Here is a 27,715-nt window from a genome sequence, read left to right as displayed (position 1 = left end):
ACCCCTTCTTTCTGCATTCAGGCATAAACACTGTTTGCAAATATATTTCAAAGAACTTTTTATTTGGCCTAAGTCTTGGGTCTTGATGTAATCATCTGTCCTGAACATTGTGTCTCATTGTCCTGGAAACAATTATTTCCAGCATTTTCTGAGCAAAACAGAAAACAAAGAACTCCTAGAATAGACCAAGCACCTTTTCCGTATGCTTTTCTGCTGATCTTGTCTTTATTTAATAGACCGTGTTTTCCTGGGTACTTCACAGTATTTCTCATCACTTGCCCTCAGAACTGACCCAGTGACCTGAGAATCAAGAAAATGTCATGTTAGTGACTACTAATTAGTGATCCAGAGAGCTTCTTCTCCTGGCCTTTCAACCTTCGAGAGGCAGCAACAAAAGCTGTCACATGTATCATACAAAGAAAACAAGCATTTGCAGTGTTTGGGGTTTTTTTTTTTTTTTTATTTCCTAGTGTATAGATAGTAGCGCAAGCTCAATTGAAACTACAGATGAATTTGTAGGTTAGGAGGCAATTAACCTATGATATAGTGTTTGTATTTATTTCTGCTTTTCCTTGCATAACATACTGCATCTGTTACCCAGTTCTTCCTGAACATGTGTGTGTTAGTATGCCCTATTGTAAAAGGGAAACATAATTGATCTTTATTTATTTTCTCTCTTTTTTTTCTTATCATCCTTTGTTTTAATCTTTTTTTTAACTATTTCAAAATGTATTAAATATTTCTGCTAGGGAATATTTTAATGCTTAGTTTTTAATGTACAGTATGCAGTCCAAGCTTAAGTTGTCTTTTTGTATGTTTGTTGAACAAACTTGGTAACAGAAGATTCAGCCATACTTCCCGTTAATTGCTGTACTTCTGCGCCTCGTGAGTTTCATCATGGGTTTTTTGAGACCACCTCAAAAATGAAAGGACTGTGGCAAAGCATGCAGTCACAGCCATGTCACAGAACTGTTTGTGCAAATACATTAATCTCCTTTTTATATTTATAATTTTCAGGTCTTTAAAATAGAGGTGCTAATGAGTGGAAGGAAACATTTTGTGGAGAAGAGGTATAGTGAATTCCATGCACTTCATAAAAAGGTAGTAATCTCTTTCTTCATAAGATATAGCCTTGTTTTGTCTTAGTTGTAATGCATTCCTCTTTCTCAAAATTGTTACAATATATGGCTTATCTTAAATACATCTTGTGATTCATGTCTCTGGAAATGAGTTCCCAACTCAGTTTCTTCTCTGTTTTGTGGAAAGGGATGATGGTTTCTCAGATGTTACTAACTCTTCTTTCCTTTTGATTGTTGTTTACATGCTGTATTGCTAAAATGCTGTCTTTGCTATGTTTTTCTTGTAAAATCACAAAAGAAGACACAATCCTATAGCAAATAAATACATTTTTGGTTTTTACCCAATTAGGCAAATAATTTGTTAATTCTCTAAGTTGTGTTGCTTACTTGCTGTATGTAAAGCTGAGGAAACAACTTGTATACACCAGGAAACTAGAAATGAAAAATACAGTGTAGACCATCTCAGTCAGCTGCTCTTCATACAATGAATATGATATAAAATGAATGTGATGTAAGATACCAATCATCTTACTAATATGTATAAGGGAACTCAGCGCTTTCAAGATTGGTTATCCACTAATAGTTCTTTAAACTGTTTTGATCACTGTTAAAGGAAAAGTATGATTTCTCCTCTCCATGCTTAACTGGATCCTGCTATATAGTTATGCAGCTGAAAGGCAAGTTTTACATTTTTTCTGCCTTATGGAAGCCAAGTATTGCGAAGGAGAATTCTGGAAAAGCATTGGAGCCTATTGCCAATGATGGGGCTGCAATGAAGGACTTCAGTCCTTCATTCCTAGGATCTGGGTCAACTGAATGTTTGTTGGCTTGTAGCTTTCAGTGGCAGTGGACTGTGTGTGCACACTGAACTCCCTTGACTGGTGCTGCTTGCCTTCAGAGGAGAAACTTCCCCTGCAAATGACAGGGTGGAGCACGGGCATTTACAGCTCCTGCTGCTGCAGTGGCCTTGAATAAGCTCAGGAATCATTTCATGAAGAAGCATTATCCTGGTGGCAGAGAGGACGGATTTTGCCAGCCTTATGTGGTGCATGGATACAAGCAAACTTATGCGGACAAAAGGCAACTGCTGACCCATTTGTGTGTTAGCCCTCAAACGTCCAAAGAAAAAGAATATATTTTGCTTTACTGCACTGTAATTAAGATGTGCCAGTATTTCTAGCCTTTTCGCTAGACCCCCCCCAGTTGTGGTGTCAGCTGCCACTTTTTAGTACTCATTTCCTTGTTTATTGTTTTAATTCAGATATGTCTCAGATATTTTCCCCCTGTGTTTGCATTGAGTATGATGCCACATGAGCAACAGTGTCAGAATCAGTAGTACAACTCATCCACCACCAAGCCTTGCCATACATGTGTACTTTATTTTACATATAAGAATAATCCTGCTGTTAAAAGTAAAGTGGGTGAATAGAAATTATACAACTAAATAAGTTAGGAAACATTAAGAGGAGAAAATTAGGACTTACATGCTTAAAGCACACCCTACCCAAGTATACCATCTCCTGTGATTAGATTAGGTTAGATTAGGTTGGGTTGGAATGGAATGGAATAGAATGGAATATTATATTATATTATATTATATTATATTATATTATATTATATTATATTATATTTATTCTATTCTATTCTATTCTATTTCCATTGGAAGGGACCTACAACAATCATGTAGTCTAACTGCCTGACTCCTTCAGGGCTGATCAAAAGTTAAAGCATGTTATTAAGGGCATTGTCCAACTGCCTCTTCAAAGCTGACAGTCTTGGGGCACCAACCACCTGTCTGGGAGGCCTGTTGTAGTGTTTGACCATCCTTTCAGGAAAGAAATGCTTCCTAATGTCCAGTCTAAACCTAGTGTAGTTTTGAACCATTCCCATGTGTCCTGTCACAGGATCCCAGAGAGAAGAGACCAGCACCTCCCTCTCCCCTTCCCCTCTTCAGGCAGCTGTAGAGATCAATGAGGTTACCCCTCAGCCTTCTTTTCTCCAAACTAGACAAATGCAGAGGTCTCAGCCACTCCTCACGGGACATGCCCTCCAGTCCTTTCACCGTTTTTTTTGCCCTCCTCTGGATGCATTGAAGGACTTTCACATCCTTTTTAACTAGTGGGGCTCAGAACTGCACACAGTACTCCAGGTGAGACGGCATCATCACTCAATAGTGGCATAGTCACCTCTTTTGATCAGCTGGCCATGCTGTGTTTGATGCACCTCAGGATGCAGTTTGCCCTGTTGGTTACCAGGGCACACTGCTGACTCCTACTGAGCCTGCTGTAAACCAGAACCCCCAGACCACATTCTGCAGGGCTGGGGTCCAGCCACTCCTTTTCCAGTGTATACTTGTGCCTGGTGTTTCTCGGTCCTAGGTGCAGCATCTGGCATTTGGACTTGTTGAATTTCATCCCATTAATCATTGCCCAATGCTCCAATCTATCTAGATCCCTCTACAATGCCTCTTGTCCCTCAAGAGAGTCAACAGCACCTCCCAGTCTGGGATCATCAACAAATTTTCTAGTGTTGCATTCAACTCCTGTATCTAGGTCATTGATGAATATATTGAACAGAACTGACCCTAGGATTGAGCCCTGAGGAACACCACTAGGGATGGGTCAACAGACAGAAGTAGCCCCATTCACTACAACCTGTTGAGCTCTGCCCTTCAGCCAGTTCTTCATCCAGTGCAGTTGTGTACCTGCTCATCTCACAGCTGGACAACTTGTCCAAGAGGGTGCTGTGAGGGACTGTCTCAAAAGCCTTACTAAAATCCAGAAAAACTACATCCACCACCTTCCCTTCATTCACTAGGCAGGTGTCCTTATCGTAGAACGACATCAAAGGACTTTCCCTCTGTGAACCCATGTTGACTGTGCCTGATGATTGCATTGTCCTTTAGATGCTGTTCAGTATTACCCACTATGATCTTCTCCATAATTTTTCCAAGTCCTGAGGTTAGACTAACAGGTCTGTAGTTCCCTGGGTCTTCCTTCATGCTCTTCTTGTAGATTGGACTAGCTTCCAGTCAGCAGGGACCTCCCCAAACTCCCAAGAATGTTGATAGATGATCAAGAGGGATCCTGCTGTACTATCTGCCATCTCCTTCAGAACTCTGGGATTAATTCCATCAGGCTCCATGGACTTGCGAACATTCAGCTGATGTAGCTGGTCCCTTACAATTTCAGTGTCCGTAAATGGACACTGAATGGCCCACAAATCGACACAAATGGTTCCCACATTCGTGGTTCTCCGACTCAGGGACTGGGCAGCCCAAGGCCTATTATTATAAATAGTATAACATTAATATAATTGTATGATAACATTATATATTAAACATTATATGTTACTTATTATATTTGTGCTATGTATTATAGTACTTTTTTTATTATTATTACTAAAGGCTGAGGCAAAAAAGTGTTGAATGCCTCCGCTTTTTCTTCTTCCTATTGTTGTTGTCTAATTTCACTGTAATTTCTGTAGTTGCACAATTTATCCACACGAAAGTCACGCATGACTACACTCTTGCTCTCAGATTTGTCTCCTTGTACACAGATTCCTCTGCAGTAACTCCTTTTCCAGAGGTTTCTTCTTAGAACACCAGAAGAACCATAAATGATGGTCCCTTTGTCTCTTTCCAGAAATAGCAGCAAAATAAACAAACTTGAAAAACAGGTATTTTAAGCTGACACTTTGCACCACTCTTCAGTTTGTTTCATCTTACTCCTCATCTGTTTTCTGTCTTCATATTACTCTGTAAACTTCATAGTAACTTTTTCTTATTTGTTCTCTGTGCAGATTCAGCATATTTTAGCATCAGTATACTTCTTTTCTTAAGTTTTATTTTTTGAAGTTGTACTAAAATTGCAGTAAACATGGTTGAATAGCTCATGCTCTGAGCTCTTATTAGGGTATTCAGTGTTACAGAAATCCTGGAGAAAGCATTCTCTGATAATACAGTATGTGGTTTCACCCTTTCTTCTCTCTGTTTTGTGTTAGAGCAGAAAATCTCAACGCTCTTGAAAAAGTGGGGTGTGTATTTGAACAGTTTGTATGGGAGAAGAATATTCAGAACTTGTATCTTGATTGTTCTTTGTGAGCAATTTGTTCACATCCCATGGCACTATTTATACTCAGGTCCAGCTACCAGTTTGCTTCCAGCATGCCAATAGGGTATTTTTCTGTAGTGCCTCTCTTTGCCTTTAATTTAAAATGTAAGTTTCACTCTAAGTTGCTGTGAGTACATGGCAGTTGGAAAGGTATCTTTAGATTTACTGTGTATTCAAGGTGCCCTTAGTGCTGGAGATGTCTGTAGTGAGTAGGAAAAACAAAGCTTCTGTAGAGAACAACCGTGGTAGAAAATGGGAATGGAGGCTGAAGGGGAGATTGTGCCTTTTGACAGAGAAGGACATGCTCCACTGCCATCGTATGGAGGAAGGAGGACGCCATTGCTCATATAGGACATTATTAACTCATCAGAATGTAAATTAATGTTTTGATTAATTTTGATTATTTTTTTTTTTAGCAAAACCATTTCCAAGAACGTGGGTGTAGGCCATTATACTTTGCCCTGATTAAGAACAACAAACCAGGCCTTTTAGACTATGCACCATTCACATCACAGTATTGTATTCAAGTCTGAACGAAAGTTTTTTTATTTTTTTTTTTAATACGAATTTTTCTGAAGAATTAAATTCTTTCTATGTCTATAACATAGTCAAAAATACAACCTTTTTTTAATAATTATTCCTTAATTCCTTTATATACTTTTTTCCTTTATGTTTTTAAATATTGGTAGTTCTTTTTAAGCAGCGGAGTCTAGAAGGTGATAGTCTTGCAATTACTGCAGTGAAATCTGCAGAAAACTTGAGTTCTATGCATTTTGTATTGCAGCTTATTTATAATTTTACAGTGATTAGTGTACACTCTAAATCATACTGACTTTTCCCACTTGGAGAAATAATTCTTTACTTGATAATTTGAGCCATTTTTTAGACTTGCAAGAAGCAGATGCTACAGTATGTCAAAAAGGCATACATCAGTACTATGGATAGGAAGGTATTACAACCAATAATTGCCCTCAGATAAATATTTCTTGAGTAGGGGCAGGTCTGAAGCAATATAGCTAACACATACGTAGGTTTGCTTAATATTCTTTGACGTTGTAATAATTATTTATGCTTACAATAATCCAATAATATATTATTGGATTATTGTAATAATGAGAAAGTGGGCTATATTTTATTCTTTGTACATCTGTACAGCATGTGCTTTATACCTACACACAGTACCTGTGTGTGAACATTTACACAATTGTTTTTTGAATGCTTTGTAAAACAGAGCCACAGAGCACAAAAGGATTGTTAATCATCGGCTGAGGTACCAGCCACACAGTATTTATCTTGTAAGCAGCTAGGCCTTGGTGGACGCTTCTATTCTTTCAGATCTGTCTCCCCTCATCTGAGGCATTCTTCTCATTTGTTACTCATCTGCAGGTGCTGTCATAGTTCGCAACAGCTGTGACTATAGCTTCTTCAACATTCTCAACCAATTTAGAGGAAAAAATAGGGGTTTATATTCTGGCTTTAAGATCAGTCAGTAAAAGTACATGGGTTTGGGATTTTGTTTTGGTGGGTTGTTTTTCTCACTTCACATTTAATTCTAATTTTGCACTGTTAAGAAATAAGGAAGTCACAAAATGTTTCCAGAGCAATTGAGGTTTCCTTGCTGCAGCTTCGTTACTTGTAATTGTAGAGACGTTGATATGTTGGCATTGCTTTTTTCCTATAGTGACATCTCAGCAAGCTCAAAGATGAAATGTAAATTCTCAGTCTCCCATGGGTATGCATGTCAAAGTCAATTTTGAGTTTCTTTCCTTGAATTTCTTGCCTCGAATTTACTCAGAGGCAATATCTAACAGAAGGAATGTCTAATGTCATCCTCTATTAAAATGCAATGGAGTCTATTCCAGTTATTATTTTTGCTCTGTAGTTTTGAGGAAAACATTAATATTTTTTGGTTTCAAAAAAATATGTTGCTCCAGCAAGAGGATTCTCAGTGTTGTTAGAATGTATGTTTGTGTCTGCCTATACACGTGTCTACCTATGCTCATGAATGTATGTGCACATTTCCATATATATGTGTAAAAGCTTTCATGTGGGAATCTTTGGAGGAATAGTTATGGAGCTCTCTGAGAAATATATTTAGTGGCAATCTTGCTATTTCTCTGTATAAGACACATTTGTCACAGCTGTCAATCTGTTGGTGCAGTTTGAGATCATGGATATTTTGCAGTCTTGATTGCCAGCTCTCCAGAGAAATGGTTTCCTCCCTGTACTCCTCCCACTTGTTCATAGTTGCCTAAATCCAGAGCTGGAAATTGTCTTAGTGTTTTGTCATTGCCCTTAGGAAGGTAATATCTGGGTGACATTGTGAGGTATCATCCCAGGATGACTAACAGGGGATGCATTTCAAATATTCTTATATAGTTGCTGTTTTGTTCTAAGGCTGTTAGTCACAACAAATTGTTAGTAGAGTACCAGGGAAGCTAGATGTTCAGATTTTTAACTGCAACCTGTAAGTATGAAATCTGCAGTTACTTCAGTGAGCTGATGGTGAGTAACTTCATTGCCATGCTGTTGTCCTTTATGCATGGTTATTTTATCTGTACTGCCTCATTTCTAACAAAAACATGTTTATTTTATTAAAGGGATGCTGTTATACTTTGTTTCTGTCTGCATTTCTTTTCACTTGTAGCTCAAGAAGTTCATAAGAACTCCAGAGATCCCTTCAAAGCATGTGAGAAACTGGGTCCCCAAGGTCCTGGAGCAGCGACGGCAAGGCTTGGAGTTGTACTTGCAGGTGAGTCTCCTCTCCGCACTGTGAAAGTAAAAGCGGCGTTGATTTTCAGACTGATAGTATCCAAAGCATTTAAACATATAAAGTGGGGTATTTTACTGATAGGCAATTTTAGAGGGGGGAAATGAACTACTTACTGGCTCATTACTGATTTATGTTCACTTAGCAAGACTAGCTGCTAGAAATCCAGACTTTTTTTGCTTTTTTTTCCCTGATTCTGGCAAAAGCTGCTGACTGAGTTTGGCGAATCTCCTAGTACCTCATTTTCCTACGCCTAAAATGGGGAAAATAATATTATTCTTTCCAAAGTTGTTCTGACCATACCTATCAAAAGTGTTGCAGAAGAGATACAAGGAGGCTTTATTTAACTCATCTCTATTTAGACAGACTAGGGAAGAATCGACTTATCAAATTCATATTCCCTCTACTGTATCTGATATGCCTGTATCTGAATTGTTCATGTAGTTGAAATAACCACCTGTCATCCCATACTCATCTCAATTGGTTTGAAAACTTTCATTTAAAGTCCCAGATCATACCCATTTGGGTTCTGATTTTGCTACAGGCTGGAAAAAGAGTCTTCGGGAATGACTGAGACATACAGACATCTAAATATACAGGGGATAAATACCATCCTTTGTTAATAAATGGAATTTTCACTCTCACCATGATTGCTTTAAAAACACACTGAGGTGTACTTTCACAGCCATTTCTCTGGTGACAAAGTCGGATTCCTCTAGATGTGTTCCCAGTTCACTACACCTTCAGCTGTACCAGTGCAAGTGCTGTTTGATTGAAGAGGATCATAGAAACGATCTGAGTCAAAGGATAGTTTTTGTGGGAGGAATGCAAGAGTGAGAGTATCCTATTTTTACTCAGATCAGAGTAGTAAAAATTTCAGAGATCTTATTTATGCCATTATGCACAGTTGCAGTAGCACAACTGGAAGAATGGTGAACTGCAACATAATGGACAGTGAGCTGCATTCATAGAAAATGGATGGTAACCTGCAGCATTCAGGAACCTCCTTGATTCTCAGGAAGATTTTGTAAAAGAAAACTGCTTATGGAGGAGAATAGAGTTACAGTGTGACGTGAGACAGTATTAATTCTGACATAAAACTTCTAAAAAATCTGTAAATAAAGAGAAAATCACAACTCATATTTTGTTCTAAGATCTAGGGAACATTTCAGCCAGCGTAGTTAATTTTATTTTTTTTAAAATATTTCATTACAATTGTTAAATTGAAAAATTGTACCCATTTTTCCTTCTCGCTCTACCATATTTATAGCATCTTTGGCATCTAAAAATTACATTTATTGTGTGGGTGAAAAAAACATCGCTGTTGGTGAGACTTTGGATTTAAAAAGGAATAGGGCCTTTTTGGTTTTGATGGCTGTCAGCACAGCTTGCTCCATAATCAGTATGTTTTCCTCTTACAGCCATTTGCTGTGAATTTTGGTGTTTGGGTTGTTTTTCATCTATTTTTATACAACTGTATTTTTGAGATTATCACTACTAAGGCACATGTACTAATTTCTCTTATGAGGTTGCTTTTGTTAAAAAGGTACAGGGGTAAATTGGTTAGCAGTTTTTAGTTGCTGATTAACTTTAAAAGAACATCTCCCCCTACTGGAAGAGTTAGTCAGCTCTTGATCTCGTACGGCTTTGTACATTTAATTAACTTTACCCCTCTTCTATTACCATTGGCTATCATAGGGACATGCAGTGGTTTAGATTGGAAGGGACTGCTGGACATCATCTGATAAAAACATGACAAGCCTCTAAGTTATTTCCATACTAATATGCATACTAAATTAAAACAAGAACAAAATAATATTCTTATCAAAGTCATTAATTTCTGTTTCTGCTGACAGAAAGCAGAACTAATAATCCATGAAATTTTAAATTTTAAAATAATGAGAGCCTGATTTTAGACAATTAAAAGTTCATATTAAGGCACTTAGTTATCTGAAGGTTTTAGTAGTGCCAAGCATTTTCCAAGACATAGTGTAGGAACATGCTACAATTTGAGAAGACATGATCAGTTTTTAATTTAACACCATGCACATAAAACATTGCAAACATATTTTCATTGATACTAATGAGAGTTAATCTGTGAGAGCAGTTTGGCTACTCCCATCACTAGTCAGTGGTGGTACTAGTGTGCTGCTTATGCAGCTGATAAACTATTATGGAGTCCTGGTAGTCCTTAACTGTTTTTCAAAGCTAGCCAGAATCTCATGCAGAGATTAAGAATTTACACAGATGTTACATTCAAATTCAATATATATTCACTTCTCATTATTGCACTTTGCACCTTGAAAACCTGTACAGGCAAGAAATAATATGCCATGCAGATAGCAGTCAAATACACAACAGTATCTGGTATGATCTAATCATTTTGGCTTCTGAATATATTTTTAATTAAGTAGTTTTCTATAGTTAAATGCAGATAACACTAATGATATAAAATCAGCATAGTAGAGTCAGTCTGTATCAAGTAGTAAAGAAAGCAAGAAATTCCTCTGTCTGAGCTGGAAGGTGCTGCATTTGCAAGTAGCTTGTTACTTTTTTGTGACCTTTTCATGATGAAACCACCCTCTTAAATGCTTTCAGCACAGGTGGGTTGTTTCTTGGAGTGAATGAACAGAAGCTCAGAAACATTTCATTATATCTTTCTGAAGAATAGCAAAATTGTGAATAAACCATATATTATTAAATGGTAAGATACAAATAGTAATTTTCTTAAATTTTTCAGTATCCACTGTTAGCTAATATTCATTGGATGGCTTATTTTTCTCTTGTCTTTGAAAGGTTGAGTGGGGATTTTTTCTTGTTGTAATAGACCAATTTTCATGGAATTGTGAAAGAATAATTCATATTACCTCTAGATGACTTTCATATTTTACATGTTTGGCTGGAATTTACGAGTTTAGTTTTTAATACTGTGGAGCAGTTGACTAGTAAGCACTAGTATGTGTAGTAATTTAGCTGCATGTATAATAATAATACCAGAGCCCTTGTGAATACCGAGAACAGTCAACTGACTCACAAGGGGAAAGAAGGAGTACATTTAATTTATTAATGAGGAAACAGATGCAAAGGTAAGTGAATGACAGACTGTGGACCCAAATATTAAGCAAGTTATTATGAAGCAATAAGCTATTGCTCCTGTAGTGATCTGTTGTAACTGTCTCTGTGCATGATATTAACCTATAGCACACATGACTTGGTTGAGCTTGAGCTGATTTAGTCTCAGCTAAATAAGAAAATGCCCATTACTTACAGTGGAAGAGGACTAAGCCAGGTCCAGTTACCTTGTGGTGGCTATCTACTAAGAGTTACCATAAATCAATTAGTGTGTGATATAAATTCTGAATTAACAGTTACATTTTTGTATATCTGAGCTTGTAGGTTGTGATACATTAGAGGTGAGAATGCAGATGGTTTTGATTTAAAATGTGTAGAATAAATCACTGGATTGCACAATTGCTGTCAAAAATCTCTCTGGTAGTAGTATTAGATTGCACTAAGATTTGAACTTAGTTGTGATTTGTTTATAGTTATGAAATGTCTTCTCTTGATATGTTTCCTGAAGAGTTTGGGGTTGAGAAAAGGTAGAGGATGCAGATTTGAAGCAGCTAGTTGTGTAGGGAGACTCTAATTGGAGAAGGACTACCCATTGGACCTGCACTGAAAGTCTGTGACTCCTGATACTATGTTTGTGAGCCTAGAGAAATATGTTTTCTTAAAAGTACCAGAAGGTAAAGGCAAGTGTGGAAGATGATAGGGCAGACTGTTAATCAACATCGTAACTTCTGTGTGTAGTGGTTGTTTGGTTGGTATTTTTAATCCACTGTATAATCTTGGACTGACTGCTTATCACAAAGCAATATAGAAATATGGTCTGCTTTGGAAGTGTATTTAAAGGAGATATAGATCACTTGAAATGCTCCCTTTTGCACAGTTATTGTTGTGTATGAGTTCAGTAAGTCATCTTGTGGATTGACCAACTGAACAGGTAGTTGAGGTTTTATTTTAGCTGTTGAAGAGAATTGCAGGGATTCCTAAGGGCAGCACTGAGGGACCTTATCTAATGGGTTAGCAAAGCAGCTGCAACTGCATTGTCAATTGGATCAGTATTTGTTACAAGTAGATTTTATATGATGTTCTCTTGGAGAAGCAGTTTTTATGGAGCTTATTTCCAGTGAATTGGTAATGGGGAAGAATTTGATCTAGCCACTGGCTCTCTAGTGATTTGGAGTTAGGTCATATCCTTGTCCCAGTAAAGCTGACACTGGATGTTATTGCCATCCAGTCTCTCTGCCCCAGGGACTTGCCCTTTGACAGGTCTGCCTTTTAAAGTTCAATGGAACAGATATTTTCTAACTCCCTTGGGCAGAAGAAATCTCATCATTTGCTGATATCATCAGTCCAACAAGGTAACAGGCGTCGTTAACAGAATTCACTGTGGAGTGGCACCCACACCTCAGCATGCAACTGTGTAGCTCCTGCTTGTTTTCACTGAAATGATTTGGTTATGAGGAGAGATTTTGGATGAGGCCAGTATTTTTGATGAGCTTCAGAATAATAACCCATTTCTTATGCTCTGGGTGATCTGAAGAAATTCTTCTTGTGACTGGCAAGACTAGTATAAAAGAGGGCAGTAAGCCTTCTGAAAAGCTCTGTATGTAGGGTCTGGATGTACATATATCTCTAACCAGAGTTATTATGTAGAGCTAATATTTCTCTCAGCTGAGGTCAAGAAAACATACTTGCCTTTTATTTACTCTTGAACTTTTTACAAAGAGAACAGTCCTGATTCCTGGAGATAAGATTGGTTAAAGTGCTACTTGGCTGCGAGACTTGAAGACTTGATGAACTTCAACATTCCAGCAGTTTCAGGAATCCAAATCTTCAAAATGAATTATGGAGTTTATGAAACTGGACTAGAGATTTGTTTTCCATTTAAGGAAATAATCTGGAGATCTGAGAAACACTTTGACCTATATTTCAGTATTCTCCAAAATGCATTTCTCTTTAAAAATATTTTAACTACCAATCCTTCCTGAAAAAGATAAATAAAACCATATCTGTTATGATTTTGCTCTTAAGAAAGTAGAATCCAATCCTGTACTCCTTAGCTGTCTTAGTTTCCAGCAGGGTGGAATTAGGAAAACAGGGGATTGAGTTATGAATAATCTGTAGTTGCTCTATGAGTATGTTCATCAGAAATTGAAAGGAGAAAATCACCCATTATTATGTTGCATTTTTTTAATCTTTCAACTGCAAAAAAAAAATTAAGACAAAAGAGCTATTTCTGCAGTTAATGACTGCAGAAGGAAAACTGTTTTACAGAAAATTTGGCCCGAAGTCTTGTTTATTTGTGGGCCATGATGGGTTTCTTTAATTCCTTCAGTAAGTGTTGATACTAAATTCCATGTGGTCATGATTAAATAAATAAATAAATTGCCTTTCCTGACAGGGCAATGGATATGAACAAATCGCTAAATGTCATTGGAAGGATTAAATAACCTACCCTAACCCTAAAAACAAAAACCCCTCTGATTTTAGTCATCAATCCAAATTGTATTCTAAAGCTTTTAAGTTGACCTAGTTGTGGGCTGTTGCTTTGTAAAAGTTTTAGATTCAATTAAAAAAATTAAAATACCAAAAGGATCTTTTTGTTGATTTAGAAACTCTGTTGCAGAGCATTTCAGAGCTAATACAACATTCTGTATTGCAACTGAGGATAAGAATCTTGTGATTTCTTTTGAGTGTCAGTCATAGCCCCTTTTCGCTATCATTCTGAGGAGTGAGATAATTTGATTTCTCAGGGTTTTTTACCTAATTGTGAAGAAAAAGAGTTTTCCATCACCTAGTGGGAAGTTTCATTAGTTCTTCACTGCTTAACTGATTCAATTTCTGTTTGCCTCTTGCTATTCTAACAAGGAGGAATGTGAACTCAGTCATTTATAACCTTGTCTGTCCGGAAGACTGGAGAGGTCTCCGCTCTGATAAAAGCCGTCTAGACTCCTGATGTCAGTCTGCAAGTACTTCACATTGTGCATTGGCTAGAGCTTTGCCTTCCAGTAGCTGAATACTCCTCCTCTAAAGCTGTAGCTGAAATACGGCTTCAGAACTGTCTTGGCTCGAGTAGGATGAGAAAGTGGGGAAAACAAATCTGTGGTGATACACAGGATTTTTCACTGTTTTCTCTTTGTGAAATGGAGGAAAAAATGTCCCAAGGTAGTACATAAAAGTCAGCCTGAGCTCTGCTAGGAAGAACAAGAGCTAAGATTTCATATAAAGACAGGGAGATTTGGCTTATATGATGGTAGAAGCTGACATAGTTCTCTAGGATCAGAAGCAATCTGTAAGTGCTTTCTAAATGGAACAGTTCTTGATGTTCCATTATCAATATTAAAAAGAAAAAAATGTAGTACCTGTAGTGGTAGATGTTTTTGAACAACTGCTGTTGGAGCTATGTAGAAATATTGAGATCTTTGTGTGTGATATGTCTAGAAGACATTTGTTTGCTTTTACCCAATAAAAATAAATGAATTTGGTTACTATTTAATTCTGGAAATGTAATGGTGGAATGATCTTAGAACTATTCAATAATCGTTCAGCTATTCAAATTTTATTTCTGTGTGGTTCACATTCATCACATTTATCCACTCTGTCAATGTTAATGTTCATTACAATTGTTCTTCCTTTATATTCTCAGAAATGCGTTCTGTATCAAACATTTCATTTTTACTGTGTACCTGCGTGTCTTTGCCAAGGAGTGTTGTGAATGCAAAATTTTAAATTGTTTTAAGGGAAGACTGGAAAGATTCATGGAAGTGCAGTTTATATCAAACATAGAAGGTTCTCAAGCTGGAAATAACTTCCGAGGCTGCTAGAGTATTGAAGGAAAATGTCTCATATGTTAGTCTTGCTTATTTATACTCTTCCTTGATATCCATTTATTGCCGTTTTTGGAGATAAGATTCCAATGGTCCTTTGGTCTGAACCATTGTGACCTTTCTTATACAATCCTTAAAGTAATTAAACACATATTTGTGTTTCAGGTTGTTATTAGATTTGAGTAAACATAAATATGTTTTCATGAACATGAAGCATGATACATGAGCACTGTATGTATCACAAACACTATTCTTAAAAGAAAAAAGATTGACTCATGTGGCTGGGAAGATGTGGTTGAATCCTATTGATATAATGAAGAGGTATGCAGGTCAGATGCCACTGTGCAAAGCTGCTTGTAAAGGGTAATGCCGTTTAAGACCAAATGCTTTACACATCAGAGGTAACTGGCTGTAAATTTAAAAGCTGAACTCAGAGGAAGAAATTTTAAGCTCTGAAGCTTTTGTGCAAAATTTCGGCCTGTTTTTGTTCTTTTCCGCCTTATTCTGTGCAGGAAAAAGCCTGCGAGTTTTTTCCCAGTAGGCTTCTGTTCAACCATTCCCCATTATCTGAGAGCAGGAGCTGGATAGAATTTGCCTTGACTTCCTTATGTCATTCATTAACCACCACAAAGATTTCTGCAGAGGCAGTCCTTCCCTTTGTCCTGTGCATGCGTTTGCTGTTGGGATCTATTTCTAACTAATTTAAGACCAAATTGGCTTATTTGCAGAAAAGTCCAGAACAGATGCTTATCTTCCTGATTGCTGTTTCTGGAAACCAGTTTTGTTTTAGATACAGGTGAATACATTGGAAAGAATGAGTTTAGTGTTAGAAAGTTGCAAGTAAAAGTTGGCTTCCGTGAAATAAGGTTTAACTGATTTTTCGCTGGAAAGTCTGTTGAGTCACCCACATCTATTAATCATATTGAAAATTCTCTCCATTATCCAAAATTATTCAGTGTCTTCCTTCTCTAACTCCATTTAGTCTGTAGTAATCAAGGTTGAACTGTACCTATAAGGAGCTCTAAAAGCAATGATATGGTAAGTATAAAAAGGCAAAATGTTCTTTGTCCTCATTAAAGATTGTGAGCAGAGTGTTAAATAATATTAATGGCTGGGATTGTCAGTACTTAACAGTACTTTCCTAGTACAAGTGATTTTATTGATCGATACAGTCTCAATGTAACAGGGCAGATTATTCTACTGATTTTATCGAAACCTTAACTAAGTTTGTTAGTGTACCACATATCTTTAAATAGATCTAGATGATGATGTAGATTAAGAAAAGCAGACCACCATCCATCTTTTTTTGATCGGTTAATAACTTAAATCCATCATTGCTGCGACCAGCTCTCTTAAGATTCTGTTGTGCATACATGTTTCTTTGGTGGTACAGATACATAGCTGGTTTTAGATGACTGTGGATTTTAAAGAAGCGTGCTTGACACACGCAGGCTTGCATATTTGGTAAAAGGAGATGGAAAGCAAGAGAAAACAGGAAAGCAAAATAATTCTGTAGACAATTTAGAGAAGAGACATTTATTAAGAGTGTCTATTTGCAGAGGTGTTTACTGCACAAACATTCCAAGCATTTCTCAAGCATGCTTAGGAAAATTACCTGGTTTATGTTTTAAGAGTTACATTTTTTGCTTTTCACGTGGTGCTACGTTGTGGTTTCTGATTCATATATTTTCCTTTATCTTCAATAATCTGTTTGGTTGTGCTGTATAGAATTGTGCTGCATTAAGTTCTGTCTCATTTCACTTTTACGTGTTAGAGCTGATCAAAATAAATTTTACTCTGTTAAAAGCAGAATTTACATTAGAAGTCAGGACAGGTTTAGAAACCATATCTAAGTGCTCGTTCTGCCTTCATTATGCTGTATATCATAATGTTGCTGTATCACATACTTTCAGCCAAGTTAAGATGAACATCAAATTGTACTAATTGTGCATTTATATACAGTAAGAAATGGTCTCTATCATCACCTGCATGTGCTCAGAATAACTGTAAGAAATTTTATGAGGAGGGAGAAAGAAATCAAGTTCTTTGCCTAATATGTTGCAGGCTGTTAAAGTAGAAGTAGGGATATTAAAACTTGAGGGCTGATGCACTGCTATGGTCACTATAGTCTGCTGATGGGTGATTGTTCTAATAGCCATGATTCCTTCTAGAGCAATGCAAAGTGTGAGATACTTATTTCATTTAGCTATGATGAAAGAAAATAAGGGTCACTTTCCTTATCCTGAATGCAACTCCTCGTTTGACAGGTAGGCATTGAATTTTCTTTTTCTTTAATAAATATTTAATAGAACTGTGTCTGTATCAAGCCTGAACTTCTTTTCTTCTAGGGAAAAATAAGTAAGTCAAACAATGTTTGTCCATTATAGTAAAGGAAGGAAGGAGGGAGCTGTAATTCCTGCAAAGAGTCTTTATTATCACGACCTGAAGTATAGTAGAAAGACTCAGTTTCCCGTATCTTTTTAATCAATCTACAGCATTTTAAACACATTTTCATTTCCTACTTTATGTTGTTCTACATAAGCTAGTTCTTATTTTTGATGTACAAATTACTTGCTTTTTTAAATTGGACTTTTGAGGCAAGACATAAGAGCTTTTTCTTCAAAATTAATCTGTAAAGCTACTTAATGAATTGTGAGTTAAGGGAAAAACTTATTTCCTAGTGAAAGAATATTTTATTATTGCATATGTAGTGCAACACACTATGTTCTGTTATGGTTGTTCAGTAAATTAGCATGTGGTTTAGACCTATGTCTGCCAAAGCATTGTCTTTATGCAATCTGGTAGTATACATTTGCTTACACTTTTTGTGTGACTGAAGACCAGTCATTAATATTCTTTACACATTTATAAACTGCACATGAGGGCTAGAGAAAAAAGGTCATGAAGAAGTGAATAATGCTGTCTTTATAGCAAGATTTGAATTTCCACCTAAGACACAGGCCACGTTTGGAGGTGAGAGGAAGGAAGCAAAATACTGAATATATGCTGAATAACTAAATGCCGTCCATTCTGTGCTTTGGATGAAGAACTGATTCTGGGGGGAGAAAGTAGTATGGGATCATACTACAAATGTAAGCATATTAAATAAATCCTTACGCATAAGGAAGCTAAATTTAAGTTTGATACATGAACCTGACAATAATTCACTTTGAAGTAGATAATGTTTTTATCTAGCGTGTTTTATATAATTTAGCATAGGCCATTCTGAAGGGAAAACAAACAAACAAAAAACAAAACAAAAAACTGTGGAACTAATCACAGGGTTTTACCGGAAAGGCACTGAATTAAATAAGCAGTAATTCTCAATGCTCTGCTTTAGAGATGTTGCAAGGAAAGAGCCCTTTGCAAGAAGGGCTGCTTAAGCAGGAAGGAAGAACTAGTCCATCAGTAGCTAAAAGAGGTAAGCAGAGCAGGAGATCACTTGTCTTCCTCAGATAGGTTGTCCGAAGGTGGTCAGTGAGCCTTCTCCTTTGGTCCTGCAGTAAATTAGACTCTCTTGCATTAGATGCAATTCCCTTGTGTGTGTTCCATTTTCTTGGCTTTTATGCAATATTGAACATCTCCTTTCTGAAGGATACGTTGAAGGAAACGAAGAGGAAAAGGTCCTGTGTTCATGGGTAGCCTAGGAAAATAGCAAATGCTCGTTATCTTCTGCTAACATTTTCTGTCTCCACATGCATCAGCATTGCTTGGCCTTATTTTCTCTTTACTTGCTTATTGTCTCTGTAATCCAAATATAATATAGACTTAGTAATGTGTAAAAAAGTTCATTTTGCTGAAACTGTTGATTGTAGAATGTCTTGACTGAGACAGACTTAAGTGCAAATACATTTCTAAACAAATATGCATTACTGAATGATGCCTAAATTTATAATTCTGATATGAATTCTTCCTGTTGACTTTAAAAACATGGACATTGACATAAGAAACTTTCGTAGAGTTTCTTATGATAAATGCTCTGAATTATATGTAAGAAAATTTTCAGGGCGTATTGAAGCAAAAATTGATGTTTGTGATGCAGTTTCTTCTTTTTCATTTCTCGTAACTATCATTGTCTATATCTAACATACTTTTTCTTCTGTAGATGAAAAAAGTTTGTGGAAACAAAGCATGAAGTAGAAGTAGAACCTTTAATTTCATTAGGCACGTTGTAACTGGTGAAGATTAATGTATATATATCTCTTGCTAATTCTTTTCAATTACTCAGTTCATATAAATTCCCAAACCTTGTTAATTATGCTGAAGTCAAGTGGTAATTTTTAACAGTATTTCCACAGCAAGGGAATTTTCCTGGTCTAACCTTGCCCTCCTGTAGAAACTCTCAGCAGATTAGGCATTCTGACTCTAGTCCATTCATTTTCAGCACAAGCCTAATTGCTGCCGACTGCCTGCCACAGGTACCCTGGTTATCGTACATTTCACGGATGCAGGTTCTTCTGAGAACAAATAAGGAAAGATTAATTGTTTGTTTTGTTTCATCCCAAGAGAAATGTGGGAGCTTAATCAAGAAAAATAATTTCTGCTGTTGATTTGGCTTATTTGTGGAAAGGGATAATTGTGTAGAGGCAGGCATAGAGCTATGCATTTTGAAAGAAATTTTGCCATTTACCTACTTGGGAGGCAAAGATACAGCAAAATGAATGTAACACAGCATTGGAATTGATGGGGATGGTTCACATTTCTCATAGTAAGTAATTTGGCTGCTGGGCTTTTATTTGAACCAATATTGCTAGGTGGTATTGTCATTTGTTTTGTCTGCTTCTTTGGATATCTAATCAAGGAGACAATAGTAGGGGGAAAAACGCTTTTCCAAATTGTCCTTAATTGCTAGAGCACGAAGTGAGCTAAACACTCTGGTATTTCCAATTAAAGAACTTGTTTCCAACAAGCAGCATTAAATCTATCTTTCCCAATCTGATAAATAAGCTATCAAAGAGTGGAACAGATTAATCGAGAGCAATTAGTTGAAAGCTCAGTATAACAGTCAGAGTAAACCAACGTTATCAATGAATGCAAATTTTATATAAAGCCATAAGAAGCACTGATGCAACAAAATAGAGTTGAGAGTAACCACTAAGCACAAAAGAAAATTTTATCTGTGGTACAGAAATTAGTCTTCCTTGTCTCCCCTCACAACAAAAGCACTAAAAGCTGTTTATTTAGAAGACCTCTTTTACCAGAATGTCAAATTGTATTTTACACCTTTGCTATGTACATTTGTCCTTCAACATGCAGGAAATAACAGACAGCAAAATCACATATCCTACAATTCAGGTCTGACCACAAGATTTACCTGCAATTGCATCTAAAGCTCAGGAAAGCACGGCTTATACTACATTTATGTCTGTTACTGTCTAGTTGACATGGTAATCTCTAAGTGTGGTTTGGTTATGTTAATAACCAGTAATCCCTGTGTTTGGTAGGGACGTAACACATTTTATTTTGGTCCCTCCTTAATACAGGTGGGTGTCCCTAATTATATGGATCTAGACATTTTTGATGGGTGTTCCTTTCTTCCAGCTGTCTGTGCATGCCAAATGGTATTGACCCACTTGGTGTAAGTATCATTCTGCAAGTGGGTCCTCTGGATATTTCCCTTAATGACAAACCATAGGAAAACCACCTGGATGCTGTCCTTAAGTGCCAGCCTTTCACCTTTGGAGAATGAGCATGAGGACAAAACCTCTCTGTCACCTTTGATAATGAAATAAATTTGTAAGCTTTCAGTATTAGTATGTTCAAAGAAAATATTGCATGTTGGTTCAGCTGTTGATATTTGTTGTGTATATAAGGCTTTGGAGTAATACGCTTCATCAAGAAGGCAGGAGAGGATACACGTAGCCTGTTACACACAAAACAGACTAATTTCTAAGTCAGATTTTACAGAATTATCTTGGCTAGGCAAGTTGTATCACTGCTCTGTGTGTTGGCATCACTCACATGAACTGACAGCACAAATACACCGGCTGCCACAGCTTTTAAAGCTGCTCTCACAAACAGCACTTTCTGTGGTGCATCGCTGGCCTTTACAGCAGTGATGTGGCTGGACTCTGCTTTTGTAGAATTACAGTTTTAAAATGGTTGGATGAAAATCTTATTTCTTATGCTGTTGCAACCCACTGGGTATGTCTATTCTAGGAAAATGAAAAGGTCAGTGATAACTTTCCCAATAAAACGTTCTGAAAAAATGTCATTCCAGTTACGTGTATCTGACTGGGGGAGTTCATCCTCCATTTTTGAGCATCTTATTTTTTATTTCCAGAATATCATCATCAGTAGGGAAATACAGCATTCGTAACTGTGATAGTATGGTGTCATACCAGCTCATGAACTGATGATAACAGACACGCTACAACAGATGTAGCACTTTGAACACAGGTCATTTACAGTATTTTTCTTTATATCCTTGCTGGCAAGTGACTAGGAGATCACAGTTCTATTGTGAGTAACTGTGGTTTTCTGAGCATCTTCCCTGTAATGTTGGCTTCTGGAAATTGTTCAGAATGTCGCCAAGTAATCATAAGGAAACTAGACGAGTGAAACCTCTTCCAGTTTCTCCAGATGTCAGGGCATCCAGGTCTCCAAGTGCGGTTTTCAGCGTGGGCTCCAGCTTTCACACCTGGTTCAGTGGGGAAGATTCTTTATGTAACATTTCAAAAGCTACAGAAGGAGCAAAGACCATGCACAGGATTCACAGTCTTCCAGCCAGCAGCATTTAAGCAGCTGTCTCTACATTACCCCATCAGATGTTTCTCTGTGTATTTGGACTCAGTCAAGGTCATGCAGTGATACATGCTAATAGTTTTGAACAGCAGCAGTTGCATAACTTGAGGATATGGAAGCAATTTCCTTTTTTGGTAGTGACATTGTATTTATGTGCAATAGTGTGTATTTATTATGCAATAGTGTTTACCTGCTTTACAGGTGGATTTTTTTTATTATTAATCAAATTCAGACAAGCTTAATCATGCAACCTAATTAGTTATTCAGCTTCAAATGCTGGAATGATAAGGTCATGTACTGCAACAGTAAGTTGTCATAGGATATTGGGGTCTTTTTGTAGTATTGGAAACAAAGGTTAGTAGCACTTGTGATTAATTTGTGCTCTAACGGTGCAGGAGGCTGTTGATAATTGTGGCCCAATGCAGATATTCAGGAACTCTATTATTAATGTAAAAGTACAGCCAGCATTCCAGTGAAGTGGTCTAGCAGCCAGGGTTGGCTTCAAACCCAAGAAAATTCTGAAAAGAATCCCAGTTGCTCTAGTTTGGTCAGTTATTTTTGCCCAATTTTACAAAGTGGTGATGCTAACCAAGAAGTCAGAGGGAAGTCCACCCATTGCACCATTGATAGACACTAAGCTATGGGACAGGTGTAGAAGCTGCATTTGTTAATATGTGGATGGAGACTTCTAAATTATTTCCTCTAGTATATTTACCAGTTACAGCCAGCATGTTACCATTTTTATATTTATATGTTATCTCAACCACCATGTTGTCACTTTTCTATCTATAGCATAGTCTTTCAACTTCATATGTCACTACCTATCTTCCCACCCTTTTCCATTTTGTTTTTTTTTTTTGCCTGAGATTTCATTTTGTCCCCTTACCTGGTTTATTCGATCTACATATCAGTCATAGGGTTGTTTTCTGGTGATCGTGTGTTGAAGGTCACCTCTGTGTCCAGTCAACAGAGAATGTAAGGTCTTTTGTAGACGTCAGTTCTACCATCAATCCTTTCTGAACCCTTATGCTGTACCCACATCCGCTTTGATTTCAGGGTACCATGGCTCCAGATGTACTTGCACTGTTGCCATACTTTCTTTTCTTGGCTTATCATGGAGTCTAGAGTCTGATTAAGCTCTCCATGCCACAGTATTATAGTATTGTTCTGTCCTCTTGTTGGATTTAACCTTAGCTTCAGATGCGAAGGCTTACCAGAGCCTTTGGAGGCAGAATAACCGCTGAGAAGGAAGGGTGCCTTTTAGCACAGGCTAAAAGGAACACAGCCTTTTAGCTAATTCTTCTTGCAATGGGAAACCCATAGACTAAATATTTGTACCAAAAATGAATAATAGAAGTAAAGAAGATTGCTGTCTAAAAATGCCAGAATATATGATTCATGAATTCATGATTCTCAGTTTCAACCTCATTTGTGGACATTACTAGCCAAAATTAAGTGGTTTTCTGGTTGCTGAGTAAGGAACATCAATCAATTGCTAAGTGTGACATCAAAAACATGAGATTTAGGGAGAAGCTTGGCATTCTTGCAGTATTTTTACGTTATGACAAGTTTTAATAGAACTTCTGTTAGGGGACTAACTTGCAATCCTGGTTCTCCTTTCTGGAGAGGTCATCCCTCTTTCAATAATAAGAATGTGGAGAGTTTTAGCGAAATCAGAACATAACGTGCAGAATTGCTAAGCTGTGATAAATGCAGCCCTCCTACTGATGCTGCTTGTTTGCCATCAGCACAGAAGAAGAAAATAAGCATTCACTGAACAAGTTAGGATGGTCACTTTTCACAAGTAATTGCATTGTTCCTTACCTTTATCGTGGACTCCCTTGCTAGTGAGTTTTGGGAGGGACAAGTGTCAAGGAACAGAACCATAATGAAGTACCTGCAATTGAGCAAGGATTACATTGCTCTGTTAATTCTGTAAAAACTTGTCAGTTTGCCACCCAAATAAATGCCTAGAGTGCGTAAAACATGGAGCAGAGTGACCTCTAGAAGAAAAATCAATGGCGATTCATATTTCATATGTCTATAATTGCTTGTGAGAGCATGGCAGCAGTTTGTTTATAGAGTATCTCATTCTACCACGAATGGTTTCCTGACTATTTCTTCTTTTCAGTGGTGATACCTCTCATGGATTGTGATCACAGCCAGACACAGAAATAGACAAGTTTTATTGGTGGTGTGGTGGTGATTTTTTATTAGAAATAGACAAGTTTTATTGATGGTGATTTTTTATTATTGTTTTCACATTATTGTCTTCAGAATTGCTGCACTGTGTTCTGATTGAACCAGTGCACTAATCTATAGTCACAAGTAAATTGTGTTCACAACTCTTTCCTTGGAAGACTTGTGAAGCTTTTTTTTTTTTTACCTTGTTTTCAGTAGGCAAGACTTTATCTGCTGGGAAGTTAACCATTTGCTAGTATTTTAACCGTCAAACTGAATCCATGGTGTGGTCTTCATTTTTAAGCAATTTGTCAGAGAGGCAAGGAATTCTCACAGTCTGCTAATTTAAAGACAGAAATTTGAAAATATCTTTTTTCCCCCTGCTTTGCTTTGCTTGGTTTTTTTCATTTTTTTTAAGAAGCTGTTGTAAGATTTGTATCCCCACTGAGGACCGAGATGTCATAGGGATAGAGAAAATGCCGCTCACTTTATGGATTACTGTTAGGTCAACAAAACTTTGGCAGCATTGATTAACTTGACAGTGAGTACAGCAGTACATTTATCACTTATGGCTGTGCTGTAGAAAATCTAATAAGAGGCAAACAATTCCCTTTAGAGCAGTAACAGGTTCACTGTGGCTAACGGTGCATGCACTGGAAATTTCTGACTTTAAATTATACCCTTGCTGCTAGTTGGGTCATTGACTCAAAGCTACTGCACTTTCACTACTATGTTCTGTATTATTAATTTGATCAAAATTGTTTTGGCTTCAATAAATGTGATCAAACTGTGTATTGGAGTTCATATAAGCATTTTTGAAGAAGGCATGCAGAAGCAGCTTGATCCAAGCTTTGTTATGCAGAAGAGGCAGCTGCCTGTTATAACTACAGATGTTTGGGATCTTACAAGGTTATAAAAGAAAAAGTTTGAGCTGTTGCTTACAAGTCTGCCTCTAATTCACAGATTTATATAGACCCAAAGCACAAATCTGTTTTTACATTTCGTAAGTTTCATTGGTTGGTCGGAAGAACTTTTTTGATATGTTCAAATGTGTGCTTTGTTAATTACCAGTAATTACCTTAAAAATTCTATACAAGCTGATTTATAGATATGTTCTTCCAGTTGTCTTATTTTGTATGAATCATGAGACTTAAACAACAAACGAGATTTTCTGTCTCTCCTGTGTTAGTGTTTGCACTAACCTGATCGTGAAATGATTTTTATATTCAGTATTGCTTGGTTTCACTTTAAGTCTTTTCTGGAAGTCCATAACCAGCACATTAGGAAGTGTCTTTGCATTGCAAATATAGAGAAAAATGGTACTTTTTTTAAAAAAAGTCTTGTACTTGGTAGCTCTCTTAAATGGAAGCCCTGGATAAGATACTCTTTTACAGAAACGTACCAAGCTTTTTTTTTTCAGTTCAAATAACCAAAGTGAGCAAAGGCTACGTACCTGAATAATTGTGTTTCTAGATGCAAGCACGAAAGAACGATTAAGAAAATGCAGTATGAAGTGCTGATTAGAACATACAGTGTGCAACTAAATTTGTGGCTTTATCTTTGTGATAAAATCTGCAAAACTGCTGTTCAAATGAGAGTAGTGTTCATTTTTTTAATATTAGGATATGTGGATCACTAGAGTAAAGAGCCTTTGTGAGTAGCAACTGTTATTTCAAGTATTTTGTGTTATTTTAGTAACAGTGTTTAAATTGTTTAGTAGTGTTGGAGGTTTTGTTCTGCAATATCTGTAAAAATGATGTCATTTTCTTTGTTGGGAGAGAAGTATTCTACTTGGATCAATTGTCAGGAGGCTTAATGTAATAAGGCAGTTTGTGGTCTGACTGAAAGAAACACTGTGCAAAAGAAATTCCCATAGCAGTTTGTTTTTAACAGAAAAACTGAGTTCACCTGAAACATAAATACATTGAAAACCAAAACTTAATAAGGTACGGCAGCTTCAGAGGAAACCTTCAGAGTAGGTTGCTCTCCAAAATCTGTCTTATAATGGCTACAATTTAACCAAATGTCTGTGTTAATGATAATATAGCTCTATCAACAGCATAGCAGCAGAGAAATTGTGAGAAATGATCAGGCAAGCTGATGTAAGTACCCTCTGCATAGTGACAGAAAAAAATACAATTGAAATAATGCGCTTTGATTCATTCTCCTCTTTTTTTTCTTTTTTTTTTTAATTTAGAGGATAAAAGTTGTGTTTCTCACTCTCTTACTGCATTTTAGAGGCAACAAGACACATTTCCACACTTTTTCCTGGGTTCATACAATAAAGGAGTTACCCTACTGCCTGCCTTACTGAACAGAGACCTGATATTGATTAACTATCACACTGGCATCAGAACTACTCTTAGGATTCAATTTTTTTGTTGTTTTGCATATTTTATTGATCAAAAGTGGTAAATGAGCATCAAGCGTGCAAGAAGACGATGAATTGTTTACTTGCATAAAATAACCTTTCAATAAGGGAAGATGCATTGCTCACACTTTTGGTGCTGTTCTGCTGCCCGAAGCAGATGGCATTCAGCTGCTATTGATTTGCTCCTATAGTTACAGAGCAGCATGTAACAAGGCATGCTTATTTCTCTGAAAGAGAAGTGAGGGTTTTTTGCCAGGGCGGTGGGAATGAAAAAAAGAAGGACAGGAGGACTGGGGGATTGCTTTGGGGTTGGTTATTTTTTTTTGTTTGTTTGTTTTTTCAAGAAAAAAACAGGTAAAACCTTGCAACTTCTGTTAGCAGCTCTACGCAAACAAAAAGCAGGGTTTGTATGCTTGCAGAGAAAGGGAGTTACTTTCTCTAGTTGTAGCATTTGTGGTAACATTAATTCCCACTGCAGATTGAATCTGTGAGCAAGCAAGTACTTAAGATTGTAAAGATCTTCCAGAATTTAACATCACCGACTCTATATCACATTTCTTGTACTGCTATTTTTTTTATTTATGCATGTCTTTTTCCACTTGTGTAAAGACTGTCGACTCCTTAGCAAGGCAAAACCATACTGCAAATGCTGGGCTTGATTCTGCAAGCAGTTCATTTCACTGATGAGTAAAGATTTTAGTAATTTGCCATTGGATCTCTCCTGAAGTGGGAGGGGGTAGTGGTGGGGGACAAAGAGAGCTTTTTCTGAAAGTTTATTTGAAAGGGTATTTAGTGCAGAATTTTGGCATAAACAAGATCTTTATTTTTTTGGCCGCTTTTAATGAAATGTAGATATATGATAGAGTTTCAGTAAAGAGAGAACAACCAAAAATGGTTGTTCTAAAAAACAGTTTGTGCTAAAAATGGTTTGTTCTAAAAAATTATCTAAAAAAACATTTTAGATAATTTAAAGTTTTATTTCTGGAAGAGTAGTATGGTGAGTGGTATTGAGAAGCAGGGTACAGTCATTAGTCAATCTGTTTGACCATAGAAATAACCCATCTGTCAAGATCCACAAGTGTGGTTGTATGAGAGTTAACAAACTCAGCCTCTTGGTGACAGAACTGGACCAGTTAAATATTTTGACAACACATATTAAAATCTTCCTTGCCCACCTGACTGCTCTGCAGTGACTGTTACTGCTGGAAGTGCTTACTGTTGATTTTTGAACTGTATTGAGCATCGTACTGCTCTGATGTTGTTTCGAAAAATAAAATAATTTACTCTGTTATGACTGCCCTGCTATCCTCCATGTCATTTATATTGTCTTCCTTTTTAATGAAAATAATCCATGAATTATGACCCCTGACAAAATATTTTCACAGCATAGTTAGTAGCTAGTTATTTATCAAGAATTTAATTTAAACATGAGTATTAGTGTCTGTTAAAAAATGTCCTACTTTATCTGTTCAAAATTATGTTCTCTGACATTGATTCCAACTTGCTTGTGTAATTTATGAAATGCTGTCTAAGCCTTTTTAATATCCATATGGTTAGATATCACT

General features: G+C 36.8%; 1 protein-coding gene across 3 annotated transcripts in view; it reads left to right on the top strand.

Moving 5' to 3' along the window:
* Positions 1 to 1,016: 1,016 nt before the first annotated feature.
* The window catches only part of SNX24 (sorting nexin 24), a 45,548-nt gene continuing 18,849 nt past the window's right edge, over positions 1,017 to 27,715 (top strand). Inside the window, exons 1-3 of one of the 3 annotated variants that reach the window (XM_014953462.1) lie at positions 1,017 to 1,101; positions 4,638 to 4,757; positions 7,839 to 7,943. In XM_014953462.1, the coding sequence (XP_014808948.1) occupies positions 4,698 to 4,757; positions 7,839 to 7,943 (165 nt within the window). In that variant the 5' untranslated portion in view covers positions 1,017 to 1,101; positions 4,638 to 4,697. The remainder of the gene's footprint in view (positions 1,102 to 4,637; positions 4,758 to 7,838; positions 7,944 to 27,715) is intronic. The other 2 variants (XM_014953464.1, XM_014953461.1) reach the window with 2 other exon arrangements.

Source organism: Calidris pugnax, unplaced genomic scaffold (genome assembly GCF_001431845.1).
Source record: "Calidris pugnax isolate Ruff unplaced genomic scaffold, ASM143184v1 scaffold209, whole genome shotgun sequence".
In the NCBI taxonomy this organism is placed as follows: domain Eukaryota; kingdom Metazoa; phylum Chordata; class Aves; order Charadriiformes; family Scolopacidae; genus Calidris; species Calidris pugnax.
Note: the sequence above shows the minus strand (reverse complement) of the source record. Positions and strands in the feature narration are given on the sequence as shown.